Genomic DNA, 22,698 nt, shown 5'->3' on the forward strand with positions numbered 1-22,698 from the left:
GAATTCCGGTAGGAAGTCATAGAAAACTACAGCACAGAAACAGGCCATTTGGTCTGTGTCGAAATATTTAATATTTAATATTTAATATTTCCCTCCATAATCCTACATCCGAACTTCACCTAAACGTTGAAATCGAGCTTACAAGCACCACTTGTGCTGGTAACTCGTTCCACACTTTCCTGGTCCTCATGTTTCCCCTCATATTCCCCTTAAATATTTCAACTTCCATCATGCTTGCGTTTACGCTATTTACCCTGTTTACACTATTTGCGACGCCACTTTAAACTAAATATGGATGTTGCTTGGCTTAGAGGACATCTGGAATAACGAGAGGCTGTAGAATCTGTACTGTGTTTTCTGGAGCGGTGAAGGCTTAAGCGAGATCTGATACAGCTTTATAAAAGGCTTGATTATCATAGTGGATGCTGGCAACGACTGAACCCAGGTACGGCGGAACGACAGTCTCCCAGCTCGAGTCAGAAACATCAGTTGTTATGAACCGACCTGATGGAAATGGGGTGCAGAGTTAACCATTCCCCCCCCCCCCGAGAACTATGAACTATTGCTGTTGCTATACAGCTAATGAGTGATGTGAGAGATGAAGAACAAAGGCCAGTCCATCTGCTACCGATAAGAGAGAGAGGGGATTGTTGATTTATTATATTTTGACTCTTTCTGGATTATTTGCCTTCCACTACAAGGACATTATTTTTGCTCGTTAACATTCCTCAGGAGACAGCAGGAGTGGCCTGCTATGATGGACACAGTCATTTAAAGTTGATGGATGGCTGAGACCCCGTCTATAGGGATAAAAGACATGTCTGGAAAGACACCCCTCAGACACACCAGTGGACACTGACTGAGTTTTGAGAAGGTGACACGAAAAGGTGGGGGCATCGAGGACCGAATCAGGAGATCGGTCAGTAAAGCTCACAAGTGTGACGGCAGGGCCGGTGGGGACTTGTGTGTGGGTCTACTCATGCCAGAGTGACGAGACCACCACAGAAGAACGGTCTAGCTGCAGAACGGGGGGGGTCATATCCGAATGACCACAACGGAACAACGGAATCAGAAAGCACCAGGAAGGTTTGCTGACTGCAGCTGTTCAATCTCTTGCTCTCTCTTTCTCTCTCTCCCCAACGATTTCAACACCACAACCATAACTACCTCAGCACGCATGAACTGAACTGATGACAATTTTTTCACCCCTAGACATCGATAGAGCTTGTTTATTATTGCTTATTATTATTCCCACACTTTTAGGTTTATTACTGCTAACTTGTTTTATATGTATATTTGCCTTATTGGTACTGTTTTGCTTATTTTACTAATAAACACCTTTGAATATAGTACCACCATACTCCAACGGATTCTTCTCTCTCTGCTGGTCTCACACCCAGTTACGGAGTATGTAACACAGTTTATTTAGAAAAAATGCAACAGAACATCGATGGCTCAACCGTGTGACACTGCGAGGCAAAATATTCTCAAAACTAGGACCACGTAAGAAGGCTAGTCGGGAGTCTGTTATAAATAATCACTGTATGCACAAAACTGAACCACTCAAATTAAACTTGACAAGATTTCATGGGGATCACAAGGACTCAACGAGTCTTGTTATGATGACAATTAACAAGTACTCTATAGAGCCCTCGGAGCCCAACACTCTATAACTCGTCACAAAGGCCTGCAGGGCTCATGACATAAGTAGAACAGACAGATAGTATCATTTCCCCAAGGCTGAAATGCCGAATACCAGAGGGGTCACATTTAAGGTGAGAGAAGTAATGTCACATGAGATGTGAGGAGCAGATATATTTTACACAGAGAGCAGTGAGTGCCTGGAAGCACTACCTGTGGTGGTGGTAGAGGCAGATACACTAGAGACTTTTAAGAGACGTTTAGATGAGCATATGAATGTGAGGGAAATGGAAGGATGAAGTTATTTTGTCGGCAGAAGAGAGTAGTTTGGTGGGATATTTGATTACTAATTCTATAGTCTCGGCACAATCTTCTGGGCTGATGGACCTGTTCCTGAGCTGTACTATGCTCTATGTTCTATGTTCTAACATTCTGGAAAGGGGGCTATAACATTCAGAAACCAGAATCAATTTAACATGGAGCTGTACAGGCATTTCTATTTTGATAGCCCGTACCAATGGCCACCTATGTTTACAGTAGCACTTAGATATGTAATAATGGCTACAATGAGGTTGTGGTCTCCCTAGCAAGCAGTGACTTGTTCATATTCTTCAAACGGAACCTAGGAGATTGAGGGGTGATTTCATAGAGGGATGCAAACTATGTAGGGTACAGAGAGAGTAAATGCAAATCGGTTTTTACCACTGAGGCTGGGTGGGACTACAACTCCAGGTCATGGGTTAAGGGTGATATATGATTCGTTTAAGGGGAACATGATGGGAAACTTCTTCCCTCAGAGACGTCAGAGTGGGGAACGAGCTGCAGGGCAAGTGGAGCATGCGAGCTCAATTTCAACATTTAGGAGAAGTTTCGACAGATACATGGGATAGAGAGCTCCGGTCCTGGTGCAGATCGATGGGAGTAGACCGTTTAAATCGTTTGGCACGAACCAGAACTAACACAGAGAAAATGCTGCATGAACTCTGCAGGCCAGGCAGTATCTAAGGAAAAGAGTACAGTCGACGTTTCGGGCCGAGACCCTTCATCAGGACTGGATCTCCGTTGCCGTACTATTATGTGTGTACTGTATTGATGTAAAGCCTGGCAGAAAACCAACTGACCCGGAGTTGATTGACATTCCGTCCAATATTACCGATCATTAGTTCTCACAGAGAATAAAATTGTGTCGCGTGCTAGGTGGTTTCGTCAGTTACCTGTAGCAGCCACATAAGAAATCGCTCGTAAGAAATCGTCCTGTTAAGGAAATAATAATCTCTATCTCGGTTTCTTGTCGTTGGCAAAATTATAAGCTCCACCCATTCGTCAGCTCGCCCGCTTTCATGTTTTAAGCAACAAAAATTACTTCCAATATTAAAGATGTGGAAAGGGGTTCAACGAGCTAGTGCATACCCCTGTGGCAATCTCCCTCAACAACATGCATATCACTTCCGATATTTTGGTGGGCGGTGGGGGGGCAGGTGTTGGCCTAACGGAGGAAAGTCACAGAGGTGGGATATGAGTCCGGTTCTGTGATTCAGAAGGGAAGACGGGAGAAAAGGATTCGTTACTAGAGGAACGGACAGGAGGTTCTGTTAACGAGAAAGGGATTGCCGGATGGCATTTTGCCTCCCGGGTGCCGGGGACATAGAACTATACAACACTACGGCACAGTACAGGCCCTTCAGCCCTCCATGCTGTGCCACCCATATAATCCTTTAAAAAAGTACTAAACCCACACTACCCCATAACCCTCCATTTTTCTTTCATCCATGTGCCTGTGCAATAGGTTCTTAAATACCCCTAATGTTTTAGCCTCGAAGTCCCTGGCAAGTCATTACAGGCACTCACAACCCTCTGTGTAAAAACCTTACCCCTGATGTCTCCCCTAAACTTCCCTCCCTTAATTTTGTATCTATGCCCTCTGGTGTTTGCTATTGGTGCCCTGGGAAACAGGTACTGACTATCCACCCTATCTATGCCTCTCGTAATCTTGTAGACCTCTATCAAGTCCCCTCTCATTGTTCTACGCTCTAAAGAGAAAAGTCCCAGCTCTGCTAACTTTGCTTCATATGAGTTGTTCTCCAATCCAGGCAACATCCTAGTAAATCTCCTCTGCACCCTCCCCACAGCTTCCACATCCTTCCTATAATGAGGTGACCAGAATTGAACACAATACTCTAAGTGCAGTCTCACCAGAGATTTGTAGAGTTGCAACATGACCGCTCTACTCTTGAACTCAATCCCCCCGTTAATGAAGCCTATCATCCCATAGGCCTTCTTAACTACCCTATCAACCTCTGCAATGACCTTGAGGGATGTATGGATTTGAACCCCAAGGTCCCTTTGTTCATCCCCACTCTTAAGTAACTGACAATTAATCCTGTACTCAGTCTACTGGTTTGTCCTTCCAAAATGCATCACTTGTCCGGATTGAACTCCATCTGCCATTTTTCTGACCAACTCTGCAGCCTGTCTATATCCTCTTGTAACCCTGGACCACCTACAGCTCCATCCACAGCTCCACCAATCTTCGTGTCATCCACAAACTTACTCACCCATCCTTCCACCTCTACATCCAGGTCATTTATAAAAATCACAAAAGCAGGGGTCAAGACAGACCCCTGCGGCACTCCACTAGTCACCGACCTCCAGGCAGAATGCTTTCCTTCCACGACTACCCTCTGCTTTCTTCCTTTAAGCCATTTTTTTAACCAAACAGCCAAAGATCCACTTATCCCATGTCTCATGAATTTCTGGATGAGTCTTTCATGAGGGACCTTGTCAAATGCTTTGCTAAGATCCATGTAGACCACATCCACTGCCCTACTCTCATCAATTTCTTTTGTTACCTCGGATCGAGTCCTCGATCGTCTTATCTGGGAGATGAACAGTCAGAGGTGTTGGTCCATGAAGGTATGAATGATATGGTAGGAGGAGTGACGAGGGTCTGCATAGGGAGAGTTGGGTGCTAAGTAAAAGGGCAGGACCTTAGGACTGCGATCGTAGGATTACTACCCGTGCCACCTGCGAATGAGGCCAGAAATAGGAATAATATACATTTTAATAGTTGGGTAAGGATTTGGTATAGGAGGGAGGGCATAAGATTTTTGGATCCAGGGAAGGTGGGACCTGTACAGAAGGGCTGGTTTACACCTGAACTGGTGGAAGACTATTATTGTATTGGGAAGGTTTATTAATGCTGATCGATGGGGATTAAATCGGCTGTGATGTGAATTGGAGAGCCAGAGCAGTCAGTATAAAGGTTGGTGAGGCGGATATTGGTAATGCCTCAGACAAAGTTAGGAAACAAAAGGTTGAGTATGATGTCACTAGTGTCCTGATCTGCGTGTATTTGAATGCAAGAAGCGGACGAAGATGATGTAACTGGTTGACAAACAGAGCCAATGTGCTGTCAGGAGAGACTTTTGATAGGGCAAAATTGCAGCCAACTAAATTAGTTCCAATGTAAAAGGTAGATAAAATCAAGAAGGGTGAATACAGAACTGAAGGTGTAATATTCAATTGCGTGCGGTATACAGACTAAGATATATAAACTTGTAGCACAGTTGAAGATTGGCATGTATGATACTGTGGGCATCACTGCATCATGGCTGAGAGAAGATTGTAGCTGGGAGCTTAATGTTCAGGATAGACATTGTATCGAATGGACAGGCTGAAAGGTAGAGGAGCTACATTGCTCTGTTGGTAAAAATGAAATAAAATCATTAGAAAGAAGTGACATGAAGTCGGAAGGTTTTGAATCCTTCTTTTTACAGCTAAGAAACTGCAATGGTAAGAGGTCTTTGATGGGAGTCGTATACAGACTCCCAAACAGTAGTAAGAATGTGGTCTACAAATTACAACGGAAGATAGAAAATACATAATAAAAGCGCAGTTTTACACAGTGAAATATGCAGGTAGATTGGGAAAATCAGGTTGGTGCTGATATCCAAGAGGAGGAATGTGTAGAATGCTTACGAGATGGCTTTTTAGAGCAGCTCATGGTTGAGCGCAGTAGGGGATCAGATTTTCTGGATTGGGTGATGGGCAATGAACCAGAATTGATTAGGGAGCTTAATGTTAAAGAACTATTAGGAGAAAATGATTATAATATGATAGAATTAATCCTGAAATATGAGACGGTGAAGCTAATGTCAGGTGTATCGGTATTACAGTGGAACTACGAGGCATAAGAGAGGTTTTAGACTGAATTGATTAGAAAGGAAAACAGGCAGGGATGACGGCAAAGCAGCGATCCCTGGAATGTCTGGAAGCAATTCAAAAAGCACAAGATATATACATCTCAAAAAGGAAAGCGTATTCTAAAGGCGAGGTGACACAACCAGAATAGTCAAAGCCAGCATATAATCCAAAGGAGGTACAAAAATCACTGGGAAGTTAGAGGATTGGAAAGCTTTTAAAAACCAGCAGAAGGCAATGAATATAGTCACTAAGAAGGTAAACATGCAATACGAAAGTAAGCTAGCCCATGAAATTGGAGAGGATATCAAAAGTTTCCTCCGATACATAAAGTGTTAAAGAGAGTTGAGGGTGAATTTCAGACCGCTGGAACACAATGCTGGAGAGGTGGTAATGGGGCACAAGGAAATCGTGGACGAACTCAATAAGTATTTTGCACCAGTCTTCACAATGGAACCACATGAGCAATACGCCAATCCTCTGGCACCATCCCCGTTTCTAATGACATTTGAAATATTTCTCTCAGAGCCCCTGCTATTTCTACACTAACCTTCCTCAAGGACCTAGGGAATATCCTGTCAGGATCCGGAGATTTATCCACTTTTATATTCCTTAAAAGCGCCAGTACTTCCTCCTCTTTAATCGTCATAGTTTCCATCACTTTCCTACTTGTTTCCCTTGCCTTACACAATTCGATATCCTTCTCCTTAGTGAATACCGAAGAAAAGAAATTGTTCAAAATCTCCCCCATCTCTTTCGGCTCCACACACGTAGGAGGCAGGGCATAATTTTTCTGGATCCTGGGAAGGTGGAAAGCTGTACAGAAAGGGTAGTTTACACCTGAACTGGTGGAGGACTATTATTGTAGCGGGAAGGTTTGTTAATGCTGCACGATGGGGGTTAAATTGGCTGGGATGGGAATCAAAGTGCCAGAGGCAGGTATTGGTAACGCCTCAGACAAAGATAGGATTCAAAATGTTGAGCATGTGTTCACTAGTATCCTGAGCTGAATATATTTCAATGCAAGAAGCATCATAGGAAAGGCAGACGAAGATGATGTAGCTGGTTTACAAACGCAGCCAATGTGCAGTCAGGAGAGTCAGCATTTAACAGAATGCGGGAGAGGTGGTAATGGGGAACCAGGAAATAGTGTACGAACTGAATAAGTACTTTGCATCACTTTTCACTGTGGAAGACACCAGCACTATCGTGGACGTTCCAAGTGTCAGGGGTCATAATGTATATGAAGTTATTAATACTAGTGAAAAGGTTCCTGGGAAATTGAAAGGTCCGTAGGTAGAAAGGTTACCTGGACCAAATGGAGTACACACCAGGGTTCTGAAAGAGGTGGTTGATGAGATTCTGGAGGCATTAGTAATGATCATTCATAGATCATTAGATGGTTCCACAGGAATCGAAATTGCAAATATCACTCCACTGTTCAAGAAGGGAGGGAGACAGGAGAAAGGAAATTATAAGCCAGTTAGTCTGACCTCAGTGGTTAGGAAGATGCTTGTGTCAAATATAAGGATGAGCTCTCAGGGTACTTGGAGCCACGCAATAAGAAAATCTAGCCTGACAAATCGGTTTGAATTCTTTGAAGACATAACGAGCAGGATAGACAAAGAAGAATCGGTTAATGTTGTACGGTTGGATTCTCAGAAGGCCTTTTACAAAGTGCCACAAATGAGGATGCTTAAGAAGCTACGAGCCCAAGGTAGTAAAGGGAACAAATGGATAGAGCAGTGGCTGATTGGCTGGAGGCAATGAACTGGAATAAGGTGCCTTTTCTGGTTAGCTGCTGGTGATCACTGGTGTTCCACAGGGGTCTGTGATGGGAACGACTCTTGTTATGTTGTCGGTCAATGATTTTAATGATGTGATTGCAAAGTTTGGGAGATATGAGACAAATGGAGGGGCAAGTAGTATGGAAGATGTAGAGAGGCCCCAAAAGAACAGAGAGATTAGGAGAATGAGCAAAGGAGCGGTAGATGGAATCCAAGGTCGGGAAGTACGTGGTCATGCACTTTGGTAGAAGAAATAAAAGGGTTGACTATTTTCAAAATGGATAGAATATACAAAAAAAGTGAGGGGCAAAGGGACTTGTTAGTTATTGTGCAGGTTACCCTTGCGGTTAATTTGTGGTGAACAAGGCAAAGACAATGTTAGTTTTCATTTGAAAAGGACGACAATATAAAAGCAAGGCTGTCGGGAATGCTGAAACTTTACAAACCATAGGTCCGGCCTCACTTGGCGTATTGTGATCAGCTTTGGGCCCTTTATCTGAGAAAGTATGTGCTGATAACAGAGATGGTTTAAAGGCGGGAGACGGAAATGATTCCAGGATTGGGTGGCTTGACACGTGAAGACTGTTTGTTGCCTTTGAGCCTGCATTTACTAGAACTCAGAAGACTGAGAGTGAAACCTAATTGAAACCTATCGAATGATGAAAACCCTCAATGGTGTGAAGAAGATAAGTGCTAGGGTGGGAGTGCACAAGACCAGAGGACACGCTCTCAGAATAGAGGATCGTCCTTTTAAAACGCAGATGAGGAGGAATTTCTTTAGCCACGGAGTAGAGCATCTGTGGAATTATGTGTAGGCCAAGCCTTTATGTATATTTAAAGCAGACGTTCATAGTTCTCGATTGATCGGGGCATAGAGGAATAAGGGAAAAGGCAGGAGATTGGGACAGAGAGGAATAATGGATCAGCCAGATGGCCTAATTCTGTTCTTTCATCCTATGGTCTTAAAGTCATATATTCCAAAGCTCTGACACTTAAATACGAATTCATTTTTTTCCCTTTGCGGATATTGATGAGGGTGGTAAAACACTGAACGTGCAAGTAAAATAATGTAGGCTCACTTAGGACTGACTACTGCCGTTTCCGAGATGATGCTGAACAATCCCAGCATTTTTACCCGTCTGCTTATTTGATTTCTTTCTGCTGGTGCAGTTGTCCTGCGAACAGATTGGATTAACACTCCCCGATAAAAATTAACTTGATTAAGTCGATTGCAATGTTAATTTACCTTTCATTATTTTGTTATCATTTAATTCACTTTCAGTATGTCAATGATATTCTGAATTTATTTGTCTAAATTTGCACTGAGGTACACTATATTGCAGAAGTGGAGAAATGCGAATCAAACGTCGAATATAAATGTAATATAAGACGAACTTACGTGTGACTGTAACTTGTGCCCCTTTTCCAAAATGATCTCCCTGCCCGAAAATTTCTACTCTGCAGTAATACTTTCCTGTATCGTTCATTCTGACGTTGAAAATTTGTACAGTTTGGTGTAGAATGTTGAATACACTGCTAGTCCTTACGCGACCATGAAACCCGCTGGACTTGTTGGAAACAACACGGTGTTCCTCGTCTTTGTACCAGGTAATGGCTCCGACCGGCTTCTTTGCATCGTTTATTTTACTGATGTAACTACAATTCAGCTGCGCCGTGCCCCCTTCGGTAAGCGTGAGTTGCTCTGGCGATTGTTTGATTATTCCGTTAGTTCCTGCAGTTCCTGCAACAAGAAATAATCTCATTGTCTCGCATTTCCCTTTCGGTCCAACATGCCAGAGCCTCCAGTTGCACATAACTACGCTGATCTCATTTACCCACATTTGGTCCAAAGGCTTCTATGCTGTGGGGATTAAAGTATTGGATGCTTCTTAAAGTACCTGTCTCCACCACCTCTTCAGGCAGTACTCTCCAGTTTCTAACCGTCCTCTGCTGAAAAAAAATCCCTTTCGATACTGCCTAAATCTTAACATAAAGGTATATCGTTTCCCTTACTGATTAGTTGCATCTCCATCTCGTATTGGAGCGGCCGATCATCGGACAGGAAATCTCCATAAAGGACTGTGGGAACTGCTGAGTGGATCATCAGGGTCTCCCTACCATCCAAAGAGGAAATGTATCAAGAGCACTGTGTACACAGAGTCCTTAGAGATAGGAGCCCGCGTAGACAGCTCTCCTTATTATTAAGTATTCCATCCATCCATCCAGCATCCTCTTTGACTTTCTGCCATTAGGTAGGAGACTCCGATGCATAAAAAAAGGACAGGCCAGGATCAGAAACATTTTCTTCCCTCGGGTCATTAGGCTTCAGAACTCTCGGCCGCATCGCATTCGAAATGTCACTGGTTAATCTACTCTGTGCCTTACAATAATTAACTTCTTCACTTTAATTTGTTTATTTATGTGTGATCCACCTGTAGATGCCGTCTGTGCTTCCATAAGATATTGTGTGTATGTGTGTTAAGTATACTGCAGTGCTTTCAACCCTGGTTCGGAGAAAAGTTGTCTCGTTTGACGGTCTACGTGCACATAGGTAAACGACTTGACTTGACTTCACTCAGACACACCATCCATGTAATAAAGATTGTCGCCATGTACCATTCTTTCCCTCCTAATTGAATCAGCTTTGTCTGCATTTTATCAACTCAATCACATTCTTCCTATAATTGGGGACTAAAACCGCTACAATGTTTTAAATAGCTGTAACCTGACGACACAACTGTTACAATGAACGACACAATAATGAGGGCAGGCATCCCAAAATCCACCCTATAATCGGACGCTGCCATTTTCAGGATACTAACCACTTATGTCATAAGGACCCTCAGCTCTGCAACACTCCGTATGTTCCTACCAAATATGGGCACATCCTACCTTTGTTTGCTTCCCGCAGTGCAATTTGCCATTGCCAGTGGTCGTGGGAGGCTATCAAATGGTTATCTGCTACGAGTCGAAGGACTGGACCGTTTTGAATGAGTCATCTGAGATCTGAATGACTATAGCTTGTTTGTAGAAGAGATGTCCCCTCAAAGTCCTTCAGTGTCTTCCCTAACCAGAAGCCCTGGGTGAAACATAAAATCTACAATCTGCCGAGAGCCAGATCAGTGGCATTCAGGTCCGGCGGCCAAGTGAGTCACAAGAGATCCAGGTACGATCTTGGAAAGCCATCGCACGGTCGAAGTGGACATTCCAGACTACACTTGACTCGTTGCAGTTTCCTCGACAGCTGTGGCTTGAATTCGAACTTCTCCTACCAAGTGAAACCAAGTGACATAGGTGACTACAGGGCTTCGCTGCCAGATGGGCGCAATGCCTTCTATGCTCACTTTCACCGTCAAAGAATGGAGGAACCCTCATGAATTTCCAACACTCCCGATGACCCTGTGATTTCAGTCTCTGGGACAGACCTGAAAGCATTCTTCAGGACCGTGAACCCACGGGAAAGCATCGGGCGTAGGTGGATACCTGGCTGAGTAATGAAGACCTGTGCTGATCAACTGGCTGGAATATTTACTCAGATCTTCAACCCCTCACTTCTGCAGTCCGAGGTACTCGTCTGCTTCGAGCAGCATACAGTTATACTGATGACTAAGAAGAGTTTTGTAGCCTGCCTCCATAAGTGTCGTCCAGTAGCACCTACATGAGAGGCTGGTGAGGAAACATATCAACTCCGACCTCGGGAGCGACTAGGAACCGTTGCATTCTGCCTTCCTGCATAACAGATCCACAGCAGATGCCATTTCATTCTCTCTTCGCTCAACCCTGGAAAATATGGACGGCAAAATGCATGCAGCAAAAATGCTCTTTATCGACTGCAGTTCGGCACTCAATACTAAGCTCCCTTCAAAACTAAAGAATAATCTTCAAGAAATTGGCCTCAATACCTCATTGGTGCAATTGGGACTTCAATTTCCTCACTTGCAGAACCCAGCCATTTCGGATTGGCAACAGCATTTCCACAATCTCTATCGACACAGGTGTACCACAAGTCTGTGTGATTAGCTCCTGCACTAATGACTTTAGATTGATGACTATAAGGCGAAGCACAGCACTATTGTCATATTCAACTTTGCTGACAACAATCTCGCACTCAATGACAGCAAGAACAATGACCTTGTTATTGATTTCAGTAGAAGGAATCTAGATGTCCATGTGCTTGTCCTCATCGGAGGATCAGTGGCAGTGAGGATTAGCAACTTTAACTTCTCCGGTGTTATAACTTTAGGAGTTCTGTCCTAGGGCCAGTATGTAAGTGCCATTACAAAGAAAGCATGGCAGAGCCTCTGCTTCCCTAAGAGTTTGCTAAGATTTGGCAAAACATCTTAACCTTTGACAAACCTGTGTAGTAATGTGGTGGAACGTACGTTGACTGGGTTAATCATTGGTTCCAAACTGGAACCACCAATGCCCTTGAATGGACAGTCCTACAAAAAGTAGTCAATACGGCCCAGTCTATCACGGGTAAAACACTCCCGACGATTGAGCACATGTACACGATTCGCTGTCGCAGGAAAGCAGCATCCATCGTCATCAACACCCTCCAACACGCTGCCAGCGGGAAGAAGATAAATGAGCCTCAGTACACACATCACCAGTTTCGTGACCAGTTCTTACCCCTCAACCATCTGGCTCATCAACCATTCAACTACACTTGTGCCGTCATTGAAATGTTCCCACAACCTATGTACTCACTTTCAAGGCGTTCACCCCATATTCTCGGTAAAGTATCCTTTACTGGCTGTGCGTGTGTGTGCTTGCATGTTCTTATGCTGGTATATGAGTCTCTAAGTGTGCATTGCTTACCGAGGAACACTGCTGACCAAACGACCATATTCCACACCATGTTTCGGAGACTGCCTGCAAGTGAAACAAGAAAATAATACTTTGCTAATACAGATTAATTGATTCCGTTTTTGGGACAAGCCAGCTCAGATCATTTCTCTGGAAATGTTGTCAAACGCCATTGCCTCCAGTGCAATCAAGGGCCACTTCGTCATCATTCGTAAAAATACGTAATGGCGAATGTCATCTATGCCAAAATAATAAATGTTCTATCGATTCATTATTTTCGATGGTTCACTTAGTAATGCATGCTGTTATTGTGTTGGTAAATAATGTTTTCAATCACTTGAACTTGGGCTAATGTCCTTTTGTCTCAGTCCGACAAGCCCCTTTCCAAAAAAGAGACATAATCCAGAAAAGCCTCATTTATCTGAGGCTTTCGCGGATTCCATGCCCTCGGCGCGCGCTGAGGCAGATCATTCGTTTGACCATTCAGGCCCAGTGAAGGGATAGACTGCAGTCACAAGGTGTGTGTGTGTGTGTGTGTGTGTGTGTGTGTGTGTGTGTGTGTGTGTGTGTGTGTGTGTGTGTGTGTGTGTGTGTGTGTGTGTGTGTGTGTGTGTGTGTGTGTGTGTGTGTGTGTGTGTGTGTGTTGTTCAATATTTCCAGAATCTGCAGTCTCCCTAGTGTCTATGTTAGTGCTTACGGTCTATGCTGGGGAACTATTTATAGTGTCTATCGCTGTTCACAAACTGCTCAGCTTTTCATACAAATCCGTTTGCTTAACACTATCATTGCACAATGAGTACTGACTTTTGGTTGTTGTGCTCTACCGTGGCTAATTGCACTGGGAACATTCAACTGACAAAAGCAAACTGACAAGATATCATATACAATGAGATTCAGATTCATATTTATTCATTACATGTATATCAAAACAAACGGCGATATTCGTCGTTTGTGTTAACAACACACACAGTGGCGTGCTGGAGACAGCCCGCAAGGACTGCCGTACATTCCGGCGCCAACTTTGCATTCCCACAATGTGTGGCCCGAGGGCGTGCATTAAGACAATCGTGTCTGAATTTACGCATCGGATACGATATAAATAGGAAAGTCCTACTTTGTTTATCAGAAACGTTATCATCCATGCATTCAATATGAAGACTCAAATTCAACTCTCTAGCAGTTGATATCTATAAAAGCAGCCAACCAAACAAAAGGACATGAATTTGCTTGAATTTGCCAGTCCATATATACCTCCATCCCCCACCGAGACGGCCTATCTACTGATATCTACTATAAGCCTACAGACTCTCACAGCTACCTGGACTATTCCTCTTCCCACCCTGTCTCTTGAAAAAATGCTATCCCCTTCTCACAATTCCTCCCTCTTCGCCGCATCAGCTCTCAGGATGAGGCATTTCATTCCAGGACGAAGGAGATGTCTTCCTTTTTTAAACAAAGGGGCTTCCCTTCTTCCACCATCAACTCTGTTCTCAAACGCATCTCTCCCATTTCCCGCACATCTGCCCTCAACCTATCCATCCGCCGCCCCACTCGGGATAGGGTTCCCCTTGTCCTCACCGTCCTCCAGGTCCAACGTATAATTCTCCGTAGCTTCCGTTACCTCCAACGGGAACCCACTACCAAGCACATCTTTCCGTCCCCACCTCTTTCTGCTTTCCACAGGGATCGCTCCCTACGTGACTCCCTTGTCAACTCGTTCCCCCCCCCCCCCCCCCCACCATCCCTTCCCACCGATCTCCCTTCTGGCACTTATCCTTTTAGGCGGAACAGATGCTACACCTGCCCTTACACTTCCTCCCTCACCACCATTCAGGGCCCCAGACAGTCCTTCCAGGTGAGGCGACACTTCACCTGTGAGTCGACTGGTGTGGTATACTGTGTCCGGTGCTCGTGGTGTGGCCCTGTATATATTAGTGAGACCCGACGTAGACCGGGAGACGGTTTCACTGAACACCTACGCTCGGTCCGCCAGAGAAAGCAGGATCTCCCAGTGGCCGCACATTTTAATTCCACGTCCCATTCCCATTCTGATATGTCTATCCATGGCCTCCTCTACTGTCAAAATGAATCCAAACTCAGGTTGGAGGAACAACACCTTATATACTGGCTGGGTAGCCTCCAACCTGATGGCATGAACATTGACTTCTCTAACTTCCGTTAATGCCCCTCCTCCCCTTCTTACCCCATCCCTGACATATTTAGTTGTTTGCCTGTTCTCCATCTCCCTCTGGTGCTTCCCCCCCACCTTTCGTTCTCTCGCGTCCTCCCGTCCCATGATCCTTTCCCTTCTCCAGCTCGGTATCACTTTCACCAATCACTTTTCCAGCTCTTAGCTTCATCCCACCCCCTCCGGTCTTCTCCTGTCATTTTGCATTTCCCCCTCACCCCACTACTTTCAAATCTCTTACTATCTTTCCTTTCGGTTAGTCCTGACGAAGGGTCTCGGCCCGAAACGTCGACAGCGCTTCTCCCTATAGATGCTGCCTGGCCTGCTGCGTTCCACCAGTATTTTGTGTGTGTTGTTATTTGAATTTCCAGCATCTGCAGATTTCCTTGTGTTTGAATTTGCTTTCACTGCTTTCTTCCAAATATATTTGCGATAGACACACTATTTGACTTATTAGGAAAATGTGGCGATGGCCTATCCATGACTTACGGACAACCCCGAATACCATGGGCGACAGAACTTAGCACTAACCACTGTGCTATTACAGTTCGGGGTTCGGAGTTCCGAGTTCAATTCCGAAGTCCCCTATAAGGAGTCTGTACGTCCTCCCCGTGGAATGTGTTGCATTTCTCCGTGTGTTCCCGTTTCCTCCCACAATCCATACAGTACCGATTGGAGGGTTAATTTGCCTTTGTAAATTGTCCCGTGATTAAGTTAAGTTTAATCGGGGGTTGATGGGCTACGATGCTTGAAAGACTGAAAGGGTTTACTCTGCGCTATATGCCTAAATTTTAAAATTGCATTCTATGTCACTGCAGATGTCTATTAGAAGTTACCAAAACTTCTTTCGAGCTATATTCTCGCCAACAGCGCAAACCTTTTTCCCTTTATAGTAACAAAGAACAATACAGCACAGTACAAAACCTTCGACCCACGATTATGTGCCAACCTGTTAATGTACTGTCACCAACTCCAACACCATCACACTGAGCACGAGGGCTCCCCAGGGCTGCGTGCTGAGTCCACTGCTGTTCACTCTGCAAACCCATGACTGAGCTGCAACACACAGCTCGAACCATATCATCAAGTTCGCCGATATCACGACCGTGGTGCGTCTCATCAGCAAGAACGACGAGTCAGCTTACAGAGAGGAGGTGCAGCCGCTAACAGACTGGTGCAGAGACAACAACCTGTCTCTTAATGTGAACAAACAAAAGAGATGGTTGGTGACTTCAGGAGTGCACAGAGTGACCACTCCCCGCTGAACATCAACGGCTCCTCGGTAGAAATCGTAAAGAGCATCAAATTTCTTGGAGTTCACCTGACGGAGAATTTCACCTGGTCCTTCAACACCAGCTCCATAGCAAAGAAAACCCAGCAGCATCTCTACTTTCTCCGAAGGCTGAGGAAAGTCCATTTCCACCCTCCATCCTCATCACATTCTACAAGGGTTGTATTGAGAGCGTCCTGAGCAGCTGCATCATTGCCTGGTTCGGAAATTGCACCATCTCGGATCGCAAGACCCTGCAGCGGATGGTGAGGTCAGCTGAGAAGATCATCGGGTCTCTCTTCCCGCCATCACGGACATTTACACTACACGCTGCATCCGCAAAGGAAACAGCATTATGAAGGACCCCGTTCACCCCTCATACAATCTCTTCTCCCTCCTGCCGGCTGGAAAAAGGCTCCGAAGCATTCGGGCTCTCACGACCAGACTATGTAACAGTTTCTTCTTCCAAACTATCAGACTCCTCAATACCCGAAGCCTGAACTGACACCTTGACCTATTGCCCTGTTTATTATTTATTGTAATGCTTGCACTGTTTTGTGCACTTTATGCAGTCCTGTGTAGGTTTGTAGTCTAGTATAGCTTTCTCTGTGTTTTTTTACGTAGTTCAGTCTAGTTTTTGTACTGTGTCATGTAGCACCATGGTCCTGAAAAATGTTGTCTCATTTTTACTATGTACTGTACCAGCAGTTATGGTCGAAATGACAATAAAAGTGACTAGACTTGACTTGACTTGACTTGATGGTCCGGTCCATGAAGTCCGCATTCTGATTCACGGTCCGCTACAACGTTCCTTATTCCAGGTTTTCCGATTTTCCCATGTTCTGTTGGGTACACTATTTGAGGCACCTGATTCTCATTTTGGGCTGGCTACATAAGTAGCTCCTGGGTTCAGCTTCATTGGCTGGGAGGGGAAAGGGAGGCATTTATATCAAATACAAAAAAGGTGTTGCATGTACTAGGGTAGAAAGTAGATACAGAAGAGAGGAAATTGTGTGGACTAGGTTAAGGCTGGGGAACTGTGCACTAAACCAAACATTGAAATTGATAGGGAAACACCAGACAGGATTGTGTGAGGAATGTCAGGAAGAGGATTCAGTAGAGCATGTAGTTCTGAGTTGCAGGAAGTATGGGATACAGAGAGAGATGATGAGAATTAATCTAAGGGAATTAGGGGTGCAGGAATTCACATTAAAAGGGTTGCTGGGCATGGGTGAGAGAACACAGGTCAGGGTATTTTTAGCTTTCTTAAGGGGTACAGGGTTTTTTTATAGGATATGATGGATAAACAGAAATAGGGTACTAGGATGGGGAGGATAAAGTGTAGGTTAGGGTATGTGTATGTGTGCGATTAGGTGAAGGGATTTAGAATATGAGTCCATCGCATACTCTGGAACAGAAGGAGGCGGTAATGCACCATTAAGCTGGGTGCCAACCGCCGTAAAACAAGAGAGAGAGAGAGAGAGAGAGAGAGAGAGAGAGAGAGAGAGAGAGAGAGAGCTTCATTGGCTGGACTGTTCCCTACCCTACCCTTCCTTTCACCTTCCTCCTGAAGCCTTTGCCTGAAACCTCACCTGTATCGCTGTCAAGTTCTACCACCGGTGTAAGACCGGAGCCTTGCTGTGTCTAGATAATGAACCGTCTATCGTTGTTTGGAACTGTCTCTGTTTCCAAGCCTTCACTATGTCTGCCGCTGCCTTGTGTTCGGAACCATCCCTCTGTGTTCTGTGTACGACTCCCAGCGCCCACCCTATGACAGACCAGTCCAGCCAAGTATAGAACCAGCGACACAGACACTGTCGTGTTACTCTCGCCATCCTGGGTTCTCTCCTGTTGAATGATCCCCCCCCCCCCCCCACACGTCTCTCTGTGTTCTGTGTACGAGTCCCGGCCCTACATCCTGCTTCCTAGGAGGGGTCCTGACTGTGTACAACCCCGGCCCCTAGTCCTGTTCCTAAGGACGGATCCCGGCTCTGTGCTCCATATCCCTGTGTTCCTGTCTCTCTCAAGACCAAGGCCCTGTGTTCCTGTTCTCCCAAGACCAAGTCAAGGCTTCGGGGTCTCGTCCTGTCCTTCTGCCTCGCCCAGCCCAGGATTACCTCGTCCTGTCCAAGAAAGCCTCGAAGAATCCAAGCCTCGTCCAGTTCTGTAGCCCCGGTCATGTCTTTCGTGATTCCGGGATCCAAGCCCGAGTCATAACCCAGGTTTTGGGTCCTTGTCCAGTCTCTGGCTCGGAGTCCAAGCCCAGGCTCCTCGTTCCCAGTTCCTTGTCCTGGTCCCTTTTGTCTAGCCAAGGTTCTAGCCCAAGTCTGTGTTCCTGTCCCAGCTCCTAGTCTGTGTCCTGTCCCGTCCCTAACTCTAGTCCAGTCCAGTTCCTAGTAATTCAGTGTCTGTGGCTTGCATTTGGGTCCGCTCCCAGCGCCCACCGTATGACACGTACTCCAAGAACAATATAAAAATCTTCTACCACATAACCATTAATTTTCTCTTAATCATGGAACTATCCAAGAATCCCTAGTATATCTGTTTCTACCACCAATTCTGGCAGCGCGTTCCACACACCTAATGCTCTTCGTGTACAAAATCATGCTTCTGACATCTCCCATTATACTTTGCTCCTAACATCTTAATAATATGTCCCATTATATTAGCCATTTGCGCCCTGGCAATCTGCAAATTGTTCCAAGGTGTCCTCGCCATCAATGTCTAAATCAATAACGCATACCTTTCAAAAAGAGATAATACGTGTAGTCACTCCTATAACCACGATGATAATAGCCAACAATTCACAAGTATCTCGTCAACATTTACCCTTTGCTTACTGATATTTATTCGCCAATTTAACCACTTTGTGAACCTTCCTTTGATGAGTCAGTTCGATTGGCAACATCTCCTCCACGATCTCCATCAGACCAGATGCACCACAAGTTTGTCTGCTTAGACTCCAGCTCTACCCACCTTACATTTATGACTGTGTAGCTAAGCACAGCTCTAATGCCGTAGTCAAGTTTGCTGACATCATTGTCGTAGGCCTAAGCATAGGCGGTGAAGAATGAGCATAAAGGAAGGAGACGGAAAAGCGGTTCAAAGGTTGAAAGTTCAGTTTATTGTCAAACTATGCCTGTACACTACAACCCTGACATTCGCCTTCTCTACATAGCTATGAAATATAGAAAACCCATAGGGTTGTTCAATTAAAAGACATAACACCCGCCTCCCGCATGAAAACAAAAAAAAGAAAACTACTCGCAAATCCCTAACCCCACCCCCTCCTTCGCACTAAATAACTAACAGATCACCAACATGAACACCAACAATAATCTCCAACACCTCCCTCGCGCAAAAAGGAACATATCATCCACCCAGCAATCGTCGACAAGAAAGAAACCACAGAAAACCGAAGGAGACCGATATAAACTACTGCCCAATAATCACGTCTCAGAATTTCGAAAACAACCCCCTTTCAGCCTCGAGGACAGTGCCCGCATGTACTCAGTCCTTTCAAACGCCGCTGACCCGTCTACCGACCGCCATGGACGCCTTCGTGGTGAGTGACCGCCGACTCCGCCACATCATCCTCGTCGCTTCAAAATGGAATCGTTCATGACGCCAGCAAACGTCTCTGGTCTTCGGCACGAGGCAGCGCGAACTCACCGTGTTCTCCGAGCCAGCACTCTGTAAGATCATTCGACAGGGTTCTGAACTGCACGTCTCAGGTACCAGCAGTTTCGAAACACATTCAAGGCACAAAGAACAAGCAGAAGATGTAAAGAACCCGAAATAATTGAAGAGATTGACTGGGTTCTGCAAGATGTCGCCCGAAGAATCCCGTTCGCTGGCGTCATCTTGACCGGATTGAAAAGTTGCTTGACAAATTGCCTTAAAAATATCTCTTACCTACTGACAGGAAGACCAAAGAACTGATTACTGACTTCCGAAGGAGAAAAACAGAGGTCAATGATCAATTCCTCATTGGAGGATGAGAGGTGGAGACGGTCAGCAACTTTAAATTCCTCGGTTTTATTATTTCAGGGGAGCTGTCCTGCGCCCATCACTTAAATGCAATTACGAAGAGCACCTTTACTTCCTGATGAGTTTTCAACGATTCGGCATACCATCTAAAATTTTGACGGGCATCAATAGATGTGTATTGGAGAGAATATTGACTGTCTGTAACACAACCTGGCTTGAAACACCAATGCCCTTGAACAGAAAATCCTGCAAGAAGTGGAGGACACGACCCTGTCCACCATGGGTAAAGACCTCCCCAGAATTGAACATAACTATATGAAGCATTGCCGCAGGAAAGCATGCATCATCAAGGAAACCTCCTCATTCCCCCCCCCCCCCCAAACACACACACTACGAATAACTTCACTTCACTTTACTTTACTTGCCCCATCACTGAAATATTCCCATAATTTATGGACTCAGTTTCAAGGACCCTTCATAAAATTTTATTACTTCTTCCTTTTTGCGTTTGTTTTGACAACAGCTTGTTGCCTTTTGCCCACTGGTTAAACGACCAAGTCTTTCATTGATTCTATTTTTATTACTATTCTATTGCGGATTTATTGAATACGTCCCCAAGCAAATGAATCGTAATGTTGTATATGGTGACATATATGCGCATTAATAAGAACAAAATTTGCACTTTGAACTTTGATCTTTATTTGTCAATGGCCTTCATTAGGAAGCTCGTGAACAGCCTTGTTAAAATCGTGTGTACGACATCAAATATACTGCACTTCAAATCTATTCTTGCATCATCACAAAAAAAAAAACAACTTTAGCAATTAAGATCTTGGCTCAACAAGTACCTTCTGCCCCTACCTAATGTGACGGGGTTCCTGAATTACCCCTATGAACTGTGTTTTTGAAAAGAGAGAGGGAGTTGTTTTTCGACCCCGGAAACTTTGTTATTGAGAGAGAGAGAGAGAGAGAGAGAGAGACAAAGACTGTTCGGAGATGGTATTATGGTTTCTCTGCAAGCTAGTTTCGAATATACAAGGACACTGCCTGCTTGTGAGTTTTTGCGGAGAAGGAGCAGCTCACGGGCCGCCATGGTGACCGAGGGCGGCGTTATTTGATGGACGGCTGGTGTTCAGCATGCTGAGATAAATAGTGGGTCAGCTGATAGACCTACAGACACATAGTTTCGGACACTGAATGAGCTTTGTTGTGCCCACAGCAAAGGTGGGTGTTGAAGGATCGATCAGGAGCATCGATCAGTGGCTCTCGCAATGTGAAAAGGGTGTGACCGGTGGAGAGTTATTCGTGTGTCCAACCCTCGCCATGGTTAGTAATTCCACCACAGAAGAACGGTTGCCTTAGTTATGGTCACAGTCGGTGACTTCCAAAGAATTTCGGAGGACAACGGGACGACCGACGGCATCAGCCTATCTGAACACTCAAAACTCTCTCTCTCTCTCTCTCTCTCTCTCTCTCTCTCTCTCTCTCTCTCTCTCTCTCTCTCTCTCTCTCTCTCTCTCTCTCTCTCTCTCTCTCTCTCTCTCTCTCTCTCTCTCTCTCTCTCTCTCTCCATCACTACTCGACTCAATACCACGAACTGAACTGAACTTCACTCATCATCGTAAGACTGTATCCATTTACCCCTAGGCTTGAAGAAGCTTGGTTTTCCTATTGCCACACACACACACTCACACACACACATAAAATCATTGCTAACCTGTTTGATATATCTGCATTTATATTACTGTATTGCGTAGTTACTAATAAAGAGCATTACTTTATAGCAATACCAGACTCCACGGTGTTTTCTATTTCTGCTGGTTCTTTAATCCCGTCATGGGGCACGTGACACTAAGTACGTTAATCCTTTCTAGCTATGGTTCGAAGCTGAATCCAACAACATAACTGGCTGCAATAATTTCGTTTATATTTTCCTCTTTTTATGTTTTAATGAATTTGATCTCTGCTTTTCAAAAATGTTTCCTTCAATACTTTTTCGACTAAGTTTTGCAGCTGCGCACACAAAATGCTAGAGGAATTCAGCAGGTCAGGATCTTTCGGGCCAAGACCCTTCATCAGGACTGGAAAGGACGATGGTAGAAGCCAAGTATATAATAGAGGAAAATAATAACGTATAGGTATAGTATATTACAAAGAATTCGGTCGCTGCTATGCCTTAAGTAAATGTGGAAAACAGAAGAACACTTACTTTAACAATCAGATGTTTGTGACCTCTCTTCGACGGTACAATCACGCACACAAAGAGAAATTCCAAACGTAAATGAAGGAAATCCAGAAACAAATCTAACACGTCAGTTATTGTCTTGTCGGAACCAAAAGGGGGAATTGAAACTGAAATTCCCGCTTGTGAAATGTAGCATGGAACATTATTTTCTTCGCATCTTCCATGCAACTTAAGGTCTCCACTTTTCTCGTTTCCTTAGTCCCATCATAATCCCAATTGTTTAGTAGTAATCTTAGTAAGCAAACATCTCCCTAAGAAATCAGTACATGTCCCAGTTTTCAGTAACTAGAGAGTAAAGCAATTTTGTGAAGGAAAATCAGCTCAACATGATTCATTTTATTCTATGAAAAGTTCCTCTTGTCCAGCTTTACTTCCCTGTAAGCAGTCGTGCGATCTCAGGAGGCAGTCCTATTGACGCTGCAGTTTGATATTTAAAAAAAGCTAGAATTGTGCAATACTGTTGATTTATAGAAGTATATTTGCGAAATTAGTATTTTGCTCAGAAGTGAGACCATTTATATATTAATTTCTATCTCTCGCTCTGTTTGGGGTTCCTTAAATATAAACT

At 44.6% G+C, this 22,698-nt stretch overlaps 1 protein-coding gene across 1 annotated transcript in view; it reads right to left on the minus strand.

Moving 5' to 3' along the window:
* LOC140721350 (natural cytotoxicity triggering receptor 3-like) overlaps window positions 1–22,149 on the minus strand; it is a 42,888-nt gene extending 20,739 nt beyond the window's left edge. Inside the window, exons 1-3 of the mRNA XM_073036193.1 lie at window positions 22,095–22,149; window positions 12,450–12,503; window positions 9,028–9,369 (exon numbers count right to left, since the gene is read on the minus strand). Coding sequence (XP_072892294.1) covers window positions 9,028–9,369; window positions 12,450–12,489 — 382 coding nt within the window. The 5' untranslated portion in view covers window positions 12,490–12,503; window positions 22,095–22,149. The remainder of the gene's footprint in view (window positions 1–9,027; window positions 9,370–12,449; window positions 12,504–22,094) is intronic.
* Between the last annotated feature and the right edge of the window lie 549 nt (window positions 22,150–22,698).

This window comes from Hemitrygon akajei, chromosome 2 (assembly GCF_048418815.1).
Source record: "Hemitrygon akajei chromosome 2, sHemAka1.3, whole genome shotgun sequence".
Taxonomy (NCBI): Eukaryota; Metazoa; Chordata; class Chondrichthyes; order Myliobatiformes; family Dasyatidae; genus Hemitrygon; species Hemitrygon akajei.